At 33.5% G+C, this 18,233-nt stretch overlaps 1 protein-coding gene across 1 annotated transcript; it reads right to left on the bottom strand.

Annotated features, from left to right (window-relative positions):
• Window positions 1–16,133: 16,133 nt before the first annotated feature.
• On the bottom strand, window positions 16,134–16,715 carry LOC132316124 (uncharacterized). Its single transcript, XM_059814632.1, has one exon. It carries the CDS (start codon window positions 16,713–16,715, stop codon window positions 16,134–16,136), a length of 582 nt encoding a protein of 193 aa, XP_059670615.1.
• Window positions 16,716–18,233: the final 1,518 nt, after the last annotated feature.

Genomic DNA, 18,233 nt, shown 5'->3' with positions numbered 1-18,233 from the left:
CATCCAATTCTATCGGTTTTTCCAGCAGGACCGTTAGTTTTTTTTTTTTTTTTTTGGAAAGTGCAGGACCGTTAGTTGTTACGTGGTAGTTCTATGATGTACAGAACACTAATGTCGCGGGCTTGCATGCTTCCAATTGAACCATATTAGAATTACAATGCCATCTGAATCTATTTTTCTAATTGATGTATGAAATCAATAAGAAGTCGTATTTGATTATTTCTTTTTAGGGACGCGTAATTTCTCGTCCCACGTGTATCGGAAAATTATATATATATAAAAATTTTTCTAACAAATATGTATAGATTTAATTTTCAATTCATCAACAATTGAGTTCTTGTTTGTTAGTCTATCATTTCTCATAAATGAAACATTTAGCTCGTTTGTAATTTAAAAAAAAAAGTTCTTAAGAACCCAAAAAAAAAAAAAAAAAAAAATTAGAGAATAATCATTTATAATTATCTGAAAATGAGTTTGTTTAGTTTGTAACTCTATAAACAGTTCTCTATAATTAAAAATAAATAAAACTATTCTAACATAACAATCTTTTATAGTTATCTAAAAACAGACATTTTTATAATTTTATTTTAAAAAAACTGAACCAAACAAGTTTTATTTTTATTTTATTTTTTATACTTTTATGATTTCAATTTTCAAAGAACAAATAGACCTTACTTTCTTTTGTCCATTACTTTCCTTTTACAATTCATATTTCTTTTGTCCATTACTTTCTTTTCACATTTCAATTTAGAAGCTTGCGATATTATTGCCCGATGTTACGGTGTATGTGTTTTTATTTTTTTTATTTTTTGTAAACTTGAAAAAAACAATCATACGGCATCTACACGGACAAGATAAGGAACCACCGATAAACTAAAGAAAACGCTAGTAGCGCTAAAAGACGTAAAACCCTCTAAAACAGGACTAACACCCAGCAAAGTTATTAAAAACCTAAAGCTTTGAAGGGTATTGGTGTCACGGTGTATATGATGACACAAGGCCGTAGGTTTGAGACTTTGAGCTCAGCTAGGCCCAACCTTAATTGGTTTTGTTTGAGTTAAAGGACTCGAGTACATGGGTTGACTACATATGAAGCTTCTTAGATGTGTTTAATTGTTGACCTTTAATTTGAGACTAAGGTTGATTATGTGCAAGTTGGATTTTTTGATTTGGAAATTAAGAGTAACTCAACGTGGGTTCACTTTAAATATATTATTAACTCATTCAACGTATCAACTATAATTTCAATGTGGGTTCACTTTAAATATATTAAGCAAAAAAATTTTTTTTTTGGGTACAATTATCTGTTTTCAACTTTATGAGAACAAAAAATTATTTTCATAATTACAAATTTGAAATTCATATTTCTCTTCTCCGTTACTTTCCTTTCACACTTCAATTTAGAAGGCCCTAGGATTGAGACTTTGAGCTCACCTTAATTATGAATGCAACTTCTTTGAAATTGGACCAGACTGATGATACAAACAACGACTAGTTTTGTCCGTAATCAAAATACTTCTATGCCAAGGAAGACGTCCCAGTAATTACTTCCCTCTGTATATTCCAACACTTTGAATCCCAAAATTTCTTTTAATTTGATAATTTTTAGTGTTTGTGGATCATCTTTTTCTTCTAGACAAAAATCAAATGGAGTTTCTAGAATTGTTTTTGTTCATAGAGATAAAAAGTTTGTAGAATTGTATTTATTGAAAAGTATTATAGACATAGATTAAGGTTATGTTTGGTACAATGGAAAAGAAAAAATAAAAAATAAATAAATAAATAAATAAAAGAAAAGAAAGAGAGAAGATATTGTTAATCACTCGTGTGATTCATTAATAAAGGAAAAGAAATGAAATTATAGTAATCTTGTTTTTAGAAGAAAAAAGAAAAAGAAAAAAGAAATGAAACTATTTAAATAGATGTACTATTATTACCCTTTTTCATAGACTTTGTCTTTTATAAAAGTAAGGGCAAATTTGGTATTAATAAAATTTCATTTAAAATGTTAGCATTTTTTTTTCCCCTTTCCACCCATTTTTTCGGAGAATTACAAAACAAACATTTCATGCCTAATTTGTATCCTTAAGAACCCTTCGTATTTTTTTTTTCACCTTTGCTCCCATTTTTTTGGAAGATTACAAAACAAACATTTCATGCCTAATTTGTATCCTTCCGAACCCTTCCGTTTCCTTTAAAAAAAATATACCAAACATACTTTTTTATTTCCTTCCATTTCCTCCTATTTTGTGGTTGATTACAAAATTAACATTTCATGCCTAGCTAATTTATATCCTTCCGAACTCGTTACATTTAGTTTCAGCCTAAATCACATAGAGCGAGAACAAGGGCGAGAGCGCGAAAACAACAAAATTTAAATCATACAAAATGAGAACGGGAGTAAGAGTGTGAGCGGAATGTAAGAGCGAAAACACGCTTCGAGTACGAGAGTGACACTTATTGAAAAAGATTGTGTAACTTAGGTTTCAACAATGTCATTAAGGACAAGAAATTATTAGTTAGTACTAAACTATTGCTCTTTGATGTATCAGTTCAATTCAAACTTTTCGATTAAGAAAATTGTCCCACAACAGTGTAGTAATATATTACATAGAAATTTTAGCATTTGTTTTTATTGAATTAGTACATCAAATATTAAATGGTTTAAAACTATCTAACAATTTTTCTACCAAAGACTTCTCATTTTCCTTAATAGTAAAAACTGATAATTTATTATTGAGCGGGGTACTTATATTATCGATTCCTCAAAGTATGGTAACAGTAGAAATGGTCGATCGAGGACAAGTGATTGTTGTAATAAATTGTAAACATTAGCATGACCTTGTATGACAAACCCTCATTATGACTTTTTTTTTTTTTATTCCTAAAACTCCATATTTGGATATATAATCCTTCAAATTTAAAGAGTCTGTATATCATCATTTTTTCAAAAATTGTTCTCATTCTTCAAAATGCACCAAATTAACCTCATTTCGCAAAGCACTGTCATAAAAGGACCAATCAATGTGTCACTTTAAAAATATAAGGGTGAAGTGCCCTGAACCCCCCTCCCTGAAGTATGACCAGATTACAATAAAACTCCCTAAAGTATGACTTTGTTGCACCCACTAACCATCCGTCAGTAGCCGTTAATGGAAAAAGAAAATGACCATTTAACCCTTACTTTGATGGCGTCGTTTGAACGATTTTTGGGTGTTAATAAGCTGTTGTGGGTAGTAGAACCAATAAACATGCGACACCTAACCACCTAACCTATCAATAAGATCGTGTGTATCAAAACAGTGCCAAACAATGCCCAGCAACATCAAAATGGCGCCAAACAATGCCCAGTAACAATGACCAAAACAATGTCCCATCCCAATCAACAAGGTATAGACAAAAGCCTAAGCTGGCGGTAGGAGTTCTGTTTTCTCTCAGTTTGTTGAAGACAGCATCAATACGAACAGTAAAACTTGTTTTGGTCTGTAAATAAATCCCTTTGGTTTATTAAGGATAGAACGAGCAATGCAAGGATCGGCGTTGTGCACGGGACCGCCGTGACTAACTGCAACCTATGTGCTCCGTGATAACAGTATGCTTTAATGGATGATGCTGAAATACAAGGAACAACGACCAAGGAACAACCGATGAAAGGTGGGTCTGTTCTGCTGCGGTAGTGACAGAGGTGCATGGCGACGGCGAGCTTACCGGCGAACACAATGACTGTTAGCAATGGCGGCGCTGAACCACAAGGGCAGACGACAGTGAGTTGAACTGAAACGGCGGCCTACAAGCAAGGATGAACCCACAGGACGGCGACGATTGTTCTTTAACGATGGTCGCGGATCAGAATGGTGACGGTAACGACTATAGGAGTCACGAAGCTTCAATGAAGTACGGCAATGGTGGCGATGAACTTGGAAGATGCTGGTGAGCTTACCGATGAGCAATGGAATGGAATGGAACTGAACTGGACATGAAGATTTGAGAGCGAGTCACCTGAATATGGAGATTTGAGAGCAAATCAGAAGGAAATGAGAAGGATTTGCTGAAAATCAGTGGCGAACTGAAAATTATGGCTTCGAATTTGGGGGTTCTCTGTACAATGCGATATGATAAATATATATATATATATATTGTTTTTAACAGTCATAAGGGTATATATGGCAATATTTATTTTGACCAAAGCACATGGGTCACGTGCCTGCTCCTACCGTTAATTCCCAACTAACTAACAGAGTTTGAATTTTTGCAACAAATAGAATACTTTAGAGGGTTAAGTGTAGTCCTTAAAGTTTATGGGGGTGTTTATTAAAAAAGAGAAAAAATTTAAGGAGGTTTAATGCACTTTACCTAATATATAATTAACTCATCCAATGTATGAAGTTGACAATTTGGACTCTTCATTATATGGTTCATTGTATACCATTTCAAGTGAAATATAGACCTGTTTGGAAGTATCCCTGATCCCATTGGTAACGTGTGGGTCCAAATAATTTGATGGGATAGTTACGGAATCATACCACATAGTTTCGGCAACGACGACACAATTATTAGGGGGCACTCTATCACTGGGCTAATAGTCTGTTGTGCGAGCCTCCAAATCAATGACTATGGAAGTAACATAATGGAACTAGGATGACACTCATTCTTTTCTGTCAGGTGCCTATAGATCACAAAAACAACAATTTTACGGTTATTATATTTTATAAATCATAATGTTACGTTTCGTGATATAATCGCTGCATTGTGATGCAATGTGTTACATTATTAATTCTGTTTAATAATTGAAATAAACTATACCCGATTGTCATGTGAGTTGGAGAGTTCTAAATTTTAATATATTTTTTAATTTTTCTTACTCCAAACGTATTTAAAATATTAAGATAGCTTCTATTTGTGATGCCCACTTATAATACCCCTATTATAAAGTAGGTTGTGTGACCATTACTAATTTAGTAAACAAGGTATGTCTCACATGTCTCCTTAAAAATTCCTATTCTCCAAAAGTGACATATAAATTAGGACAAAGGGAGTATTTCTTTTTAGGGACGCGCAATCTCTGACGTATACCGAAAAATTAAAAGGGCAAATTTGTAACTTTTCAGAAAAACAAGGCATGTCCCACATGTCTCCTTAAAAATTCCTACTCTCCAAAAGTGACATCTAAATTGGGACAAATGGAGTATTTCTTTTTAGGGATGCGCAATCTCTCGTCTCAAGTATACCGAAAAATTATAAATAAATAAAAATTTAGCAAATACGTATAGATCTAACTTTCAAATTTCATCAACGGTTAAGTTCCTGTTGTTAGTCTATCTGTCATTTCTCATAAATGAAACATTTAGTTCATTTGTAACTGTAAAAACAATTGTCAAGAACTGAGAAAATATGGTTGATTTGTAATTCTTTAAACAGTTTTTCATAAAACATAAAATTGTTATAATATAAAAAAAAAAAATTGAATTATCTAAAAACATACATTTTTATAACTAAATTTTCAAAAAATGGAATCAAGCAAAGTTTGTTTTGTATCATTTTTTATTTTTAATTTTTTAAGAATAAAAAATTATTTTCATAATTACAAACCAAACAGATCTTACTTTTTTCAAAATTCATATTTCTTTTGTCCATTACTTTCCTTTCACATTTCAATTTAGAAGTTTCTGATGTAAATTATTGCCCGGTGTTTCGGAGTATATGTCGACTAGGCCCTAGGATTGTGTCACGCCCCGCAAATTCTAACACAAGAACCCTTATCTTATACTAAAACTTGGTACGTGACTCACATCATTCATCCACCATAATCTATGATTAAATCAATAAGAAAACATTTTTTATTCAAAAATCTATCAATCCAAATGAAATTTATTACATCCCCAACTAATTCAAAATTTCACCAACTAAGTGAATCTTATTACAAAGTGTTCACTAAGAAACAATAATAAAATCATAATGTAGAAATCCGGAAATCTCCTTCTCTCACTGAGCCTCCTTTGCAAGCTAATCCATATGCACCTGAAAGTAATAAAGGGGTGAACTCACAAGCTCAGCAAGAAATTGCTAAACACTATCATCGTTCAGCAAGTTAATCCTTACTTAAAATCCGTATATATATACATATATAAGTGACCGCGAAATATCTACTAATCCTCGTCATTCTATAATATTAACTCAACCTGTGAACTGGTAACCCATCTAGAATTTAAATTACTAAAATTCCCATTTACCTCACATGAGCCCCTGGCTCCCCTCAATCAGTTGGCGTTTTTAATGCCATTACCTCACATGAGCCCCTGGCTCCACTCCGAATAAATGGTGTGCATTGCATAGTCCCTGACTACCAAATACACACATGTGGCTGGGTTGTACGTCTACTCACCCAGATGGCCCCTGACCACGTCCACATACTATGGGCACCTTTAGCCCAATGACCATAACAAAAGAGTAATTCACTTCCGTAGACAGTCCCTGACTGCACTCAACAACCTCATCATTATAAAAGTCTCAGACTACTGCTCCAACTTGTTTAATCACATCAATTAAACACTGAATATATTTAAATAATTCCAACTCATAATATCATGAGTTTATCCAATACCATAATTAATTAATTAATTAATTAATTAATACTGACACACCAACTCATAGCCCTAATTACAATAGGTTGCAAATACTCTAAATTTCAACCTTAATATCACTCCAATTGTTCTGCCATTATTTGTATATAATACTCCATAATAAACAGAACCAAATCCATGAATTCCACTCAAACACAACGACAAGTGTAACAATCTATTTCTTATTGTCGTACTACCTTACTGTTACTAATCGATTCCATTGTTTTGGATCATTTTTGTATTTCCAAAGAAGTCCCTACTTCCCTTTAAGCTTCAATCTCAATCAAACTTAATATATATAGCACACATGTATATATATAAGTGCATACCTTGGGACAATAATGCAAACCCAATAATTAACTTTAAGTGAGTGCACAACTTATCATCACTAAGTTCATTCTCTTATTCTGTTATTTCTACACACAAAGGATATATTCTTACCCAGCATATCAGAACGTGAATAGTGTCAAACTCCACCAAATTTACTACATAAATAACACCCAAGTGGTGGACCCCACAAGAACACATTTCCATTTCTTCTCCCCACCACAATTTCGGCTGCTAGCATGCATGTGCACCAATATATATATATATATATATATATATATATATATATATATATATATTATCAAAAACCAAATCAACCTCTTTAGACATTCATTTAAGTGGCACCCGCACAAGCCAAATTCAGTTTTCTCTTCATTCCACATTCCAGGCTTCTACGGATTCCTTGCCTTTTCTTTCATATTTCCTTTACTAAATTAGCACTATAAAACAAAACTATCATTAACCCTAATTACTAAATTTATTTTATAACCCAACAATCAATCAGTATAAATCTATGCTAATATGCACCTCCAAATAAACAAAAGAAATAATGAAATAGATGTAATTTCTATTCAATCAATAATTCGTTGTATAATCCCCATATCACTAAAAAATAAATATCATGAGTCCTACAATTAAATCATATCTAATAATCTAACCATTAATACATGAATAAATACAGAATTAGAAGCAAGAATTAACTTGCCTGACAATGGAATCTGCTTAAGCCTCTTCGTTACTCACAGAATAGTATTGCACCTCTTCGTTACTCACAGAATAGTATTGCTCGTAAAAAAAATAATGTCGATACACCAAGTCTAGATATATATCTAGTAGTTGAGTTCTATATGGACTCTTAAAAAAAAAAACAAAAAATCAACTAAACTGATAGCCTGATATCTCTCAAATTCCATTATACGATAACCCTCATAATTCCACATAGATATATATTATATGGATAAACATGAATTCAAAAATTAAAATATATATATATATATATATATATATATATATACACACACACACACACACAATATATATCTGGTTGTTACATTCTACCCTCTTTAATTGAAATTTCGTCCTCGAAATTTACGTACCTTCATTTATGGTCCAACGACTCCGCCTTAGGATCCTCTTCAAGATCATCCTCTTCACTTTTCATTTCTTTGAGAAGAACTGGGTTCGCATTGGGTCCGTAAAATGGAGGCCAATCTCGTACACTAGATACCTTTCTCGGTTTGTACTTTGGAATAACACTTATTGGAATAGAACTTTTGATAACCATTCCTATCTTTTGAGTTCTCCCTCGCATACAAGCCGATAAATTGATCTTTTGCTCCTGTTTGTTCTCATTAATTTTCTTTCCAGTCATCCTGATTCTAAAGTGCAATCAGATAAAAAAATAAAAAAATAAAAAAATAAATAAAAGTCCGTCTAACTTTTCCACTCCTAAAAAAAAAAATCAATGGCAACCATCCAATAATACTCAATGAATTTACAAGACTTATAAATCCAAATTTTTTTCATGTCCAAATGTAAAGAACAAACCAAATGTTCAAAGATAAAAAAAAAAAATGCTTAGCAACCATTAATAGGTAACCACAAACCTCTACTTTATTCCTATGCCAAAAGCTAAAGAGAGAAAAACAAATAATCATAATAATAAATCCCCACTTCTTCATTCATAATCTCTTCCTCCTACTTCTGCGGCTGCGGTTCTTTTTCACCCGTCTCAGAACTCTTACGTGGCTTTGGACAAAACCTTGCCATATGTCCACTCTCCAAACAATTATAACAATTTCCCCAGAATTTATATGGTTCCTGTCCCGTTTTTGTTGGCCCTACTGATTTGATTTGTCCAGCACCTTCAATTCTTTGTCGTTTCCATTTCTGCTCATTTTGTTCGTCTCTTGAACTCCATTGGCCACGTTGGAACTGATCATTCTTACTTCCTTGAGCTTTTTGGAAAGTACCCTTTCCTTTTCCTTTCTTTTCTGACTGTTGCTCCTTTTTTTTTTGAAAAATATTGTTGTTATTTTCTTCAATTGCCATGGCACATTCCACAACCTTTGCATAAGTGTCACACCTATGCCCGACTACCAATCTTTTAACATGGGAGATCAAACCCCACTCAAACTTTCGAATCCTATGTTCCTCATTAGCCACTATGTGAGGAGCAAACCGAGAGAGTTCCGTGAACTTTGTCTCATAGTCACTAACCGTCATTGTGTTGCTCTGTTCTAATTCCATGAATTCAATTCCTTTCTTTTCTCTCACGGACCGCGAAAAATGTTTTTCATAGAACCGTGTCTTAAATTCTTCCCAAGTCATAGCGACTATGTCCACAGTAGTCCTAGTCACGGTTTGCCACCACTGGCGCGCCTCACCCGACAAGAAAAATGCAGCTATCATCCTTTTCTGCACTTCAGTGCAGTCCATCATCTCAAAATACTTTTCCATGTCATCGATCCATTTTTCGGCATCAAGTGGATCGGCAGCTCTAACGAACTCAATAGCTCCTAATTTGCGTATGTCCCTTATGTATGTGGTCATGGGAACTTGTTCCGTATTAGGATTCGGCATTTGAAGTGCCTCATCCATCTGAGCCATGCCACGGCCTGCACCACCCTGATCGGCGCCTCCTTGACCTCTGCCTCTAGCACGTCGTCCTCGGCCTCTACCAGCTCCTGACATCCTATTTAATGAAAAATGATATAATCATTAGTCTTAACGGTCAATCAAACCTAAGATGGAGCATGCTACGGAAGCAGATAATCTACGCATTTCATAACACATTTCATATCTTAAATTCCATTCTTACAACATTCCCTTCACCCTAGGATTCTTAAACCTTATGCTCTGATACCAAACTGTCACGCCCCGCAAATTCTAACACAAGAACCCTTGTCATATACTAAAACTTGGTACGTGACTCACATCATTCATCCACCATAATCCATGATTAAATCAATAAGAAAATATTTTTTATTCAAAAATCTATCAATCCAAATGAAATTTATTACATCCCCAACTAATTCAAAATTTCACCAACTAAGTGAATCTTATTACAAAGTGTTCACTAAGAAACAATAATAAAATCATAATGTAGAAATCCGGAACTCTTATTCTTTCACTGAGCCTCCTTTGCAAGCTAATCCATATGCACCTGAAAGTAATAAAGGGGTGAGCTCATAAGCTCAACAAGAAATTGCTAAAATTCCCACTTACCTCACATGAGCCCCTGGCTCCCCTCAATCAGTTGGCGTTTTTAATGCCATTACCTCACATGAGCCCCTGACTCCACTCCGAATAAATGGTGTGCATTGCATAGTCCCTGACTACCAAATACACACATGTGGCTGGGTTGTACGTCTACTCACCCAGATGGCCCCTGACCACGTCCACATACTATGGGCACCTTTAGCCCAATGGCCATAACAAAAGAGTAATTCACTTCCGTAGACAGTCCTTGACTGCACTCAACAACCTCATCATTATAAAAGTCTCAAACTACTGCTCCAACTTGTTTAATCATATCAATTAAACACTGAATATATTTAAATAATTCCAACTCATAATATCATGAGTTTATCCAATACCATAATTAATAATTAATTAATTAATTAATTAATTAATTAATACTGACACACCAACTTATAGCCCTAATTACAATAGGTTGCAAATACTCTAAATTTCAACCTTAATATCACTCCAATTGTTCTGCCATTATTTGTATATAATACTCCATAATAAACAGAACCAAATCCATGAATTCCACTCAAACATAACGACAAGTGTAACAATCTATTTCTTATTGTCGTACTACCTTACTGTTACTAATCGATTCCATTGTTTTGGATCATTTTTGTATTTCCAAAGAAGTCCCTACTTCCCTTTAAGCTTCAATCTCAATCAAACTTAATATATATAGCACACATGTATATATATAAGTGCATACCTTGGGACAATAATGCAAACCCAATAATTAACTTTAAGTGAGTGCACAACTTATCATCACTAAGTTCATTCTCTTATTCTGTTATTTCTACACACAAAGGATATATTCTTACCCAGCATATCAGAACGTGAATAGTGTCAAACTCCACCAAATTTACTACATAAATAACACCCAAGTGGTGGACCCCACAAGAACACATTTCCATTTCTTCTCCCCACCACAATTTCGGCTGCTAGCATGCATGTGCACCAATATATATATATATATATATATATATATATATATATATATATATATATATATATATATATTATCAAAAACCAAATCAACCTCTTTAGACATTCATTTAAGTGGCACCCGCACAAGACAAATTCAGTTTTCTCTTTATTCCACATTCCAGGCTTCTACGGATTCCTTGCCTTTTCTTTCATATTTCCTTTACTAAATTAGCACTAAAAAACAAAACTATCATTAACCCTAATTACTAAATTTCTTTTATAACCCAACAATCAATCAGTATAAATCTATGCTAATATGCACCTCCAAATAAACAAAAGAAATAATGAAATAGATATAATTTCTATTCAATCAATAATTCGTTGTATAATCCCCATATCACTAAAAAATAAATATCATGAGTCCTACAATTAAATCATATCTAATAATCTAACCATTAATACATGAATAAATACAGAATTAGAAGCAAGAATTAACTTGCCTGACAATGGAATCTGCTTAAGCCTCTTTGTTACTCACAGAATAGTATTGCGCCTCTTCGTTACTCACAGAATAGTATTGCCCATAAAAAAAATAATGCCGATACACCAAGTCTAGATATATATCTAGTAGTTGAGTTCTATATGGACTCTTAAAAAAAAAAAACAAAAAATCAACTAAACTGATAGCCTGATATCTCTCAAATTCCATTATACGATAACCCTCATAATTCCACATAGATATATATTATATGGATAAACATGAATTCAAAAATTAAAATATATATATATATATATATGCAATATATATCTGGTTGTTACAGATTGAGACTTTGAGCTCAGCTAGGCCCAACCTTAATGATGAATGCAACTTCTTTGAAATTGGACGAGACTGATGGATGATACAAACAAAGACTAGTTTTGTACGTAATCAAAATCCTTCAATGGCAAGGAAGTCGTCCCGGTAATTAATTACAAGGAATTCTTAGCCTTTTGCAGCTTTCTTCCAGCACTTTGAATCCCAAAAATTCTTTTAATTTGATAATTTTTAGTGTTCGCGGATCATCTTTTTCTTCTAGACGAAAATCAAATGGAGTTTCTAGAATTATTTGTTCAAAGAGACAAAGTTTGTAGAATTGTATTTGTTGAAAAGTGTTATAGGTACGGAGGAACTGTTAATGAGCTAACTTAGGCTATAACCCAGATCTAATTAAAAATAATAATAAAAATTAGTACTACTATTCATATAAATTCAGTGCATATGTAATTAATTTGTAGTACTACTCTTTCTATTAGTCCAACTGTTCATGCGTTTATCTGAGTAATATGCTACTACTATCTTTCTTCTTTGAACTGTTCTTGTGTTTATCTTTGATTTTTCCATCTTTAAGCAAGAGTATAAATTATATTAATTAGAAACCACAATTCAAAAAGTTTACAACTACTAGAAAATGAGGAAACATCCAACTTTTTATTTAAATTAGGGTAAAGTGCATTAAACCCCCTTCAACTATACCTTAATGAGCAAAAAACCCCCCTGAATTTATAAAGTAGCATAAAACCCCCCTGAAGTATGTTGTTTGGTTGCACTTTACCCCAATCCGGCAACTGGCCGATGGATTTCTACCATGTGATAGCCCATATTTCTCTAAATGACCATAGAACCCTTATGGAATGTAAAAAGACCATAATAACCTTTAAAGACATTTGGACTCAACTAGTATCCAAACAAGCCTTAACGTTTTGTCCGTCTCCCTCATCGATCTGTTCAGTATATATCTGCCAATATATATATATATATATATATATATATATATATATATATATATATATGTTGTGTGTTTTATAGATGCTCGTGACCGGTCCTTTGGCATTAGAATTGAAACGATCCAAGGCATAGAAGCTTGGATTCATCCCATTTACAGAACAAGAAAATTTCAAAATTACAAAAAAATTAAAAAATCAAAATCCATTTACAGAACAAGAAGCTTGGATTCATCCTTGCCGGCCGGTCCACTCCACCGTCACATTTCTTCCTCACGGCCGAGCCCTCGCCGATCCATCACCGCCGTTGCATCACAGCCGACATCATCCAAAGCCGAAACCGCCAAGGCCACCTTCATCCTTTCCACCGTCCGAAGCCTCCAGCCCATAACCACCAGTCCACCACCACCTTCAACCAATTAAAACCATCACCGCTCTCCACCCAAAACCTCCACAGTCACCATTCTGCCCAACCAATCCACCCTAGCCAAAAAAATGAAATTGATCATGGTTTTGCCAAATTTCCCCAAATAATATTCAACCAAAAATAAAATAAAAAATAAAAAAAATCCCCAAATCACGAACTCTGCAACTGGTATGGTTTTTTGTTGCCGTCGAACCCAGAAACGGCGCCGACGAGGACAGAGAACAGCGGCATAAGGAGTTACTGGTGAGGCGGTGAGGACGCGCTGGGTGTGGCATAAGGAGTTACGGGAGTCCATCACCGTCTGCACCTTCGACAACACTGGGATGTCAGATCTGCTTTCGTCGTTTGCCGCCGTGAAGAGGTCGGCTATGAAAAGGTCGTCCGGTGAGGACTCGGCCGTGATGGTCCATCTCCGCCGCCCGGGTCTTTGTCGCCTTTACTTCTGTTCTTCGCGGGACACATGGGACATGTTGGTGATCTGGAACGCCGACGAGGACGACGGCTGCTTGCCGTCGGTGTCGCTGGTCAACGACAACATGATCGAGGTGGCGTTATAACTGGCCGGCGAGATCGACGTGCTCCCTCTCCTCTCTGTGTCTATATATATATGTATATATATATATATATATATATATATATATATATATTATATACATATATTTATAATATATACACACATAGAGAAATAGAGAGGGGGAGATAAAAACGATGTAGTTTTGAATAAGGGTACAATTGTCTTTTATCTTTTCCGGTGGCCTGAGTGGGCAAATTGCAAACAAGTGAAAGTTCAGGGGGGTTTTTTGTAATTCAGGGGGGTTAGTTGCAAAACCCCCATAATTTAGGGGGGTTTAATGCACTTTACCCTTTAAATTATGACATAAACCCATATTTCCTAAAACATGGGCAGTCTTATTTCATAATCTAAGCACCTTTATCAATTAATAGTTGAATGGATGTTCAAGATTCAATTGGATAAATTTTTATTTTATTTTTACTTGGAATATGAATTCTAATGGGTACTTTGATGGTGGATAATAAACATGTTTTTATACCTGATTTTAAGTTGAGATCTAAATTTGGTAAATTAGGTTTATAGGTCATCTCGGATCGAATCTTCAGTGAAAAAAAAAAAAAAAAAAAAAAAAAAAATTGATCAATTTCATAATCTAGTTACTTGGATATGGAAGTAAGACCATATTGAATATAATATACCCTTACCATATCTCACTTCTACAAGAAAATTTTCTAATATTTCACAACTTTTTTTGTGTTCATTTTTAAATTTTCTTATCTTTAGTCTCCTACTTTGCAATCCTACCTCCACTTCTGATTATAGGTATACATTAAGGTTATATTTGGCACAGTGAAAAAGAAAAGAAATAAGAGAAAGAAAAGAAAAAAAGAGATTAATCACTTGCCTGATTCATTAGTAATAGAAAAGAAATGAAATTATAGTAATCATGTTTTGGGGGGGAAATTTTTTTTTTTTAATTATTATTTCAATACATTTACTATCATTACCCTTTTTCATAGACTTTGTCTTTTATAAAAGTAAGAACAAAATTGGTATTAGCAAAATTTTATGAAAAATGTTAACATTTCTTTCCCTTTTCTTCCATTTCCTTCCATTTTTTGGAGGATTACAAAACTAACATTTTCATGCCTAATTCGTATATTTCCAAACCCCTTCATTTCCGTTCTTTTTCTTTAAAAAACTATACCAAACATACCATTTCATTTCCTTCCATTTCTTTCCATTTTCTGGAGGATTACAAAACTAATATTTTTGCCTAATTTGTATCCTTCCAAACCCTTTGTTTCATTTCTTTTCCTTTAAAAAAACTATACAAAACATACTATTTCATTTCCCTCCATTACATTTTTTTTCTTTTCCTTTCTTTACCCTCCAACCAAACTGGGCCTAAGTTTTGGTCACATCTAGTTTCAACCTAAGTCACATAGAGAGAGAGCAAATTCGAGGGCGGGAGCATGAAAATGACAAAATTTAAATCAAACATAATGAGAATGGGAGTGAGAGTGCAAGCAAAGCGTGAGAGCGAAAACATGCTTCGAGCATGAGAGCGACATGCAACTACTAAGAAATATTATGTGACTTAGGTTTCAACAATGTCATTAAAGACGAGAAATTATTAGTTGGTCCTAAGCTATTAATTTTTGATGGACCAGCCAGTTCAATTCAAACTTTTCGATTGCGAAAACTGTCTCACAACAGTGTATTAATAATGTTACATAAAAATTTTAATATCTATTTTTATTGAATTAGTATACAAAATGTCAAATGATCTAGAACCATCTAATAATTTTTTTACCAAGACTTCTCATTTTCCTTAATAGTGAAAAATGATAATTTATTATTGTGTGGGGTACTTGTATTGTCGGTTCCCCAGAGTATAGTTACAGTAGAAATGATCGATGGAGGATATGCAATTGTTGTAATAAATTCTAAACATTAGGATCACCATGCATGACAAACCCTCATTATGACTTTTTTTATTTCCTAAATCTCCATATTTGGATATCTAATCCTTCAAATTTAAAGAGTCTGTATATCATCATTTTTCAAAAATTGTTCTCATTCTTCAAAATACAAAAAATTAACCTCATTTCGCAAAGCATTGTCATAGAAGGACTAATGAATGGGCATGTGTTGTAAATCGTAATGATATTCAAAGCCTGCGTATTTTAACAAGATGCATGAAAAAACCATATCACCTATATATATATATATATATATCCTCGAAAAATTTACCAGATTTTTCATTGAATCATTATATATACACGTATATGTTGGTAAAAAGTTACTATACCAAAGGAAAACTCTCTTTGTTGGTCAAATCCGGAGAGGAAAATACAGAAGAAGGTGAACTTGTTTCCCAATCTAAAAAATCAGACAATGTCGCAGCTCTTCGATGGCTTGACGACCCTTTTGAACGAGTCCTCTCAACAACCTCAACGTCCCATAAGATTTTCTCATGCGTGCCAGGCCTGTGAGGTTGGTCATGCGTGACCGAGTTCCTCCACGGTGGTAGGCCCCCATTCGGCCTCAAAAAATTGCCGTATCGCGTCAACAGCCTCACCTGAAATCCGTCCCTCACCGGCTCCCACTCGATGGACGAGTCCTTTCTGGCCGGCAATGTCTGAAGTACCTTCCGGCCTGTCACCCCGGGAAGGAATGGCAGGTTTGAGGCCGTCAAGTACTTGCCATAGCAGCTTTTAAAGCGCAAAAAATTTTCGTCACCCTCTACAAACTCGATAGTCCAATGTGCATTCTTGGAGGAGCCATTGTGGTGGAGGCAGACGGATTCTTCGTCATCCTCTGCTATGAGGTACTTTTCATGGTGGCTGAGAAGGCGAACCGTTATTGCTTTTTGAAAGAGCTCCATCAAATTTTTACAAATCCAATTACAAAAATGGATTTGTAAGATTTAACACCTGTTTGGTTCTTTTTTTGATAATTATATGCACAGAAAACGAAAGTGTTATAAAATTTGTGCAACTAATTACTTTGTGAAATTTAATAACTCAAATTTGAGTAATTTATATTGATTGTCATAAAGCATTGTTCTATGATTTTTTAACTTCGAAACAGAAAACAGAACCAAACATTGGTTTTTTTTTCCCCAAGTATATATGCTTTGTTTAATTCGCGTAACTATTTTTGGTGCATTAGACTATGTAGATGGGTGATCATAATGTGCAGATTACAGCACATTATCCTATTGGAAAATAGTACTATAGAAATGAGCTGTTTTTGTTATATAAAGGCTTCCATTTTAAGTAATTTGAAGATGATAATTTCGTTTTGAATTCAGAGATGGCAAAGGAACCACATCATTGTGTACGTGTTTTCATATCCAAATTAAGCATTACCATAGATATTTTCCGGTTGTGGTTATTAAGTACCATTTCTTTTCTAGAAAGTAATAATAATAATAATAATAATTAAATAAATAAATAAAAGATGAAAAAATTTCATAATTAATGACTTCTAATGGGTATCTTAGGTGAATATTTTTCATAATTGAAATATATTGCGAGCTAATTTGTGAAAGAATTTATTTATACTTGAAACACTTTTAAATATGTTTGGTAACAATGTTGCTTAAAACACTTTTATTATTTATTTTATTTTATTTCCCCTACACTAATAAACATGTGTTAATTCCCCAATTTAAATATTTTAAAATTTCATTGAGTTTAATAATTATATGAAGATCAACTTGTATTGATTTTTCTTTTTTTTTTTTATTTATTATTATTTCACATATTTTATTTATTATATAGTATTTGTATTTAGTACTAAAATATAAATGAATTAAACATATGTAAATGATAAATTCATTTGTACCTGATTTGTGATTTTTTAGTAATAAAATAAGCAAATTCAATCACGGGAAAGTTTGAAAAACCCCTATAGTTTGAAAATATGTGCGAATTACACCCTTATAGTTTTATTTATTTATATAAATCCATACAAGATATGAAAATGTGCATCTAAGCACCTCCGATCAGAATTTTGATGGAAATTCGACGTTAGTTGGTCATGTGCCATATATATACATGACCATTTTAAATCATTTATTTCCCAAATTGCCCTTCTTATATTCCTTTATTACTCCTCACCATATATATATATATATATAACATCCGGTGGTATGGTTTATATAAACAGACCATCCAAACGTTCCTCTCTCTCCCTATCTGTACAAAAGCTTACATTTTCCATCTCTCGATTCTCTGCACTGTCAAACACCACCAAACGAAGGAAAATTATGTTATGTTTTCACTAAAGAGAGATTGTAATATTGATATTGATACAGAGAGAGATTGTAATATTGATACAGAGAAAAAGTAAAAAGAGAAATTGCAAAATTTGTATGAAGAAATTAGAGAAATTTTAG

Source organism: Cornus florida, unplaced genomic scaffold (assembly GCF_030987335.1).
Source record: "Cornus florida cultivar Cherokee Brave unplaced genomic scaffold, ASM3098733v1 CherokeeBrave_3.0.0_Hap2_Chr07, whole genome shotgun sequence".
NCBI classification, from domain to species: Eukaryota; Viridiplantae; Streptophyta; class Magnoliopsida; order Cornales; family Cornaceae; genus Cornus; species Cornus florida.
Note: the sequence above shows the minus strand (reverse complement) of the source record. Positions and strands in the feature narration are given on the sequence as shown.